The sequence below is a fragment of the Echinococcus granulosus genome (genome assembly GCF_000524195.1).
Source record: "Echinococcus granulosus chromosome Unknown EG_S00149, whole genome shotgun sequence".
NCBI classification, from domain to species: Eukaryota; Metazoa; Platyhelminthes; class Cestoda; order Cyclophyllidea; family Taeniidae; genus Echinococcus; species Echinococcus granulosus.
In genome coordinates this window covers 106,710-111,023 of record NW_020170529.1, presented here as the reverse complement: position 1 = coordinate 111,023, position 4,314 = coordinate 106,710, and the positions used below count along the sequence as shown (strand labels likewise).

At 39.5% G+C, this 4,314-nt stretch overlaps 1 protein-coding gene across 1 annotated transcript; it reads right to left on the bottom strand. All coding sequences in view use genetic code 11, as the record gives it.

Moving 5' to 3' along the window:
• Positions 1-1,024: 1,024 nt before the first annotated feature.
• On the bottom strand, positions 1,025-1,363 carry EGR_09478 (hypothetical protein; the record flags this gene model as incomplete). Its single annotated transcript, XM_024498727.1, has 1 exon — positions 1,025-1,363. One exon carries the CDS (start codon positions 1,361-1,363, stop codon positions 1,025-1,027), a length of 339 nt encoding a protein of 112 aa, XP_024346866.1.
• Positions 1,364-4,314: the final 2,951 nt, after the last annotated feature.

The following is a 4,314-nucleotide window of genomic DNA, read 5'->3' as shown; positions in this document are numbered from 1 at the left end:
TTAATGCTCAACCAGAAGTATGATTTCATCAATTAGGCGAAAGTGACTCGTGAAACCTACCTTCAACACAGTTAAATTGCATTGTGTTGTTATTTTGTCCGCTAACCATTGAATATGCACACATCTTTTACACGCAGTTAGCTGTAAAAGAGGAAGAGCCAAGGAAAGCCTTAGACATGGGCCCAAATACCTTAAGAATTTGATGAAAGTAAGGTTATTAACAATAGCTGTCTTGCCTAAATCAACCCTCTCCTTTGCGCCTAGGTCAGGGCCACACAATCAGAGTGGGAGCTGCTAAAGCAGATGAGATGCAAGCAAGAGCATTGGTGTTTGGAGGCAGAGGCAACCCACTGGCGAGAATGAACTCACTTGTATAGAAACTGTGTTCGTGCCCAAATACAACTGACTGCTATTCTCCTCAGAATCCACGGACTCTGAATGTCGAGGCCTTTGACCTTCGCCAACGACTAGCCTAGTAGCGACCTGCAGTTGACGGGATGAAAGAAATCCAGACATCTAACATTTACGCTCTACTTAGATTGTGTGCAACCCTCAGGTATTGCATTGTATTGTGCTGCACTGTAAAATTGAAAGGGGAGGAGACCGTATTTTACGTCAAATGACGCCAATATATTCTCCAGGTTTTATGTAAATGAAGACTGTACATTATAATACTTTCGGTGTCCAGAATCTCCCACAATCTTTTCAAGCCAATTATTCATTTGTATAAGGGAAATAATTACCATTGCACTTAATTTTAACATTTGCCAAGTCTATAATAATCTTGACATTAAGCCACCTTTCCTTCGTGTCCCTGAGCAGGTTACTGACATGTTTATTCCATTAAAACCAGTTTTTTTGTCCCCCAATCCTTACTGGCGCCAACTACGATAATTTCTATTAGATCAAACATTCAAAGAAAATGGGAAGAGGAGGGAAAACAGAAGTCCTCTAATCTGTCTAAAGCTCGAACAACGTTGGATGCGGTTAACCGATGAGCAAAAGCATAAATAATATGTAGGGGTCAAATACCAGAGCCGGAGCTACTTTCTTCAACCGAAGTAATTGGATTTGGTATGGTGCGGCTTGAGGGACTCATGTGTCCTCTCGTCAGTTGACTAGATGAAGCCTCGATTGTTTCAGTCTGTTGAATTGATGCTTCTTCATTTGGCGCATTGCTAGATGGATTTACTTTAGATTCGTCTATTTGTATTTGCTCCTGGATTGTTGGCTGTTGAACATTTGCTAATGTTGATGCTCTTTGTAGGGGATTCTGTTCACCAGGATTTGGGTCCATTGTACCCTCTGAGCGGGAACGGGGCCGCCTGTTGCTACTGCTAGATCCGGTGCTGTGCTGCGACATGTAGACGCTCCAATAAATAAATTGATGCTATTCCTTTCTTTACTAAAGGAAATCAGATATTATCAGTAGGTATTATTGAATGTTCCACTTACCACTTCGGTAAGTTACCAGATACTCGAAAGCACTGAGCGAAGGACCAACTTCTGATTAGTTTTACAAGGGAATAAGAGTCAGAAGTGTGAGTTTTGCTAGGAAAACCACTTCAAAGCCTTCTATACAGATTAAAACAAACGTAGACATGTATAAATTTACAAAAATAATTCCCTCTCAAGTGACTTTTTGATGCGAATTTTCTATTTACGCTATAGCTCTCCTTTACGCATCGAATCCGGATTGCTACTTTGGACTTGTAACCCTTCATCACAGTCCCAAAAAGTGCTCAAATAGCAAGGTTCAGTTTTAAAAAAAGGGGCAGAAGTCAACAATATATTGTCTTAAAATAGCTACAAGTTTAGTTTGAAAAATGCTGTCAATGGGAATAGTTTCATACCAGTGTTTAGTTCTCCATACTTTGATGCACTTTAATTTCCTTAAAGAAAAAAGCTATAACTCATGCTACGATAATCCTAACCTCTCATTTATTCCTCTCCGATCATTAAATCACTTTACTGCAATTTCTAATACTTTTTACACTGCAGTTCCTTTACTTTTGGATGTAGCTCTATCCAATAAGGCATATACTGGGTGGCCAAACTTTCCATTTTCTCCCCAATGTCAAATTTGGCAGTTGTGATGTCTAAAGCAATCAGATTTTGGAGGAAAGCGGCCAACGTTAGGTGTGTAGTTTTCTGTAACGTAAAGGAGACTAATTTGTTGCGTTTGGAATCCTTTCAAAGGTAGCAATAGACAAAAGCAATTTGGAGGAATTTACTACTTATTATTGTACTGAAGGGCTGGGGGACTATCATTCTGTCCTGAAGGCCATGCCGCCAAACAGACCTGCAACCTGCAAACACCAAAGTCTGCTATAAAAATTGAAAATTATTGGTGCTTAATTATGCATATTCCATGGAGACTGTGCTATCCTGTCTGCACAACCTATAATTTTATGAACATGTGAGTAGTCAACTGTGGCCCACTCCAATCAACCCCTTAGATCGGCGAATGGAATATGTTCGTCGGAGGAATGCACATTGCCTTGACCGTAAATTTGGAATGGACCTATATGAATTAATGTAACAGCTCAGCTACTCCTTGCTCAAAACCTCGCTTCAGTTGAAGGCTTAAAACCGAGAGTCTTACCATTGATATCAAAGGGCACAAACGAGATACTCGAAAATGTTGATATTTATTATTGTTTACAGTAATAAAGGATGACACTTGTAAATGAATGTGCATAGTTCAAACCTGCTGTTAATTGTGATACTAAGTAAATAGATGCTTGATCTGTCATCAGTAAAACAGTCGAATGATGTAGATGCATGTCTGTACGTGATTGGCAGTATCAGTTGAGATTTTATTCCCCCTTAAAGTCATTCATTCTAAAGCATGAATTGTCTAATTGTGGTTGCTGAACCTACACATAATCCTAAGGTAGTCTTTTCTTTCATGAGAAGAGTAGTGGGCAAGATTATTTCCGATGACATGACATTCCAAAGCAATGCTGCACTGAATCGAAGCAGCATTTGGATAAGGCAGGTCAGGTTGTTTTGGTTTATGTCAAAGCGTGGATTGCTCCTTTCATTTTAGAGTCAAAATGAGTATCATATTGGTGGATGTTAGTGGATTTACCTATTGCAAAAAGAGGTGATTTGAGGTGATTTCCAAGGCCTATGTGGCCTCCATTACTTGGATTTTCAGCCCAAGTTTTCGCCATCATCAATGAATGATATTCTGATGTTCCCTTTCGTGTATAAACGCGTGAGAGGAAGAAACAAAGAGACATGATTGCATCGAAACTTTTTTTATTTGTGGTCCGGAGGAAAAGAACATACTGCTCACTGAACTACATACACTCTCCAGCGGTTCTATTGGAAGAACTCTCAATGACCCTCTTACTGTCCCGCTCCTTGAACCTCTAAGACATCACTTTAAGTGCTTCACAGCATTCCCTCACTGCTGTGTAGCCAAGCAAACCTAACTGCTAAAGAACAGTTTAGCGGTAAAAACATCCTTATATAGCGAGCACCCTCTCCACAATGACTTATGTGTTCCCATTTTTAATTTTTCAACCAATAAGTTTACGGATTGAATCAAACCGACCAATAGAAGAGGTGAAGTGAATCATTGATTATCCAATCAGCGTAGAGCAGACCACATCAACGGAAGTGTATAAAAGCTCAAGTCATTCAGTTTCAAATGCTTAAGAGAAGTAGCATTTCGTCGATACTATGATGGACGAAGCGTCAAATGAACCAGGTTCTATTAAAGAGAGTCTAAAGCTAGCTCACCAATTGGACGCTACGAATATGTCGGTGGATGAGAATGAAAATGAAGAGCTGCATGACTGCTTTACACTTCTTTGTCACATCAGTAATATCTGAGCGGTATTGGCAAAATTATAGGCACGTCGTCATTTGTGCTAGTGGTTTGCTTTTTGGGAATATGACCGCAATCTTGAGATACCTCTGCCGACTTCATCCTATAGGCATGAATGATGCTGCGAAATGAAAACGATGCTTTGATTTCATCTGTAAAATGGAAAGAGAGCAAACTTACGGTTTACTTTTGCAGACTTCCAAGATTTAGTTTATTTTCTATATCCCAATTTTTTTCGGATTTGCATTTGCTTTTATGCTCATGGTAACTCCAAGATAGCATCCGAACATTCTTTGGAAGGAATAGAATTCAAAAGTCTGCCTGATTCTAGTGAATAGTGCATATTACCTGTGGGCATTCTGAACGATTTTCTAAATGCTTTGGCCTTCATGACAAAGCAGAGAGCGTTTGATTTCTCGCCGCTTAGAAAATTGTCACTATAATCCATCATTCGATTATACATTCAAACAAAA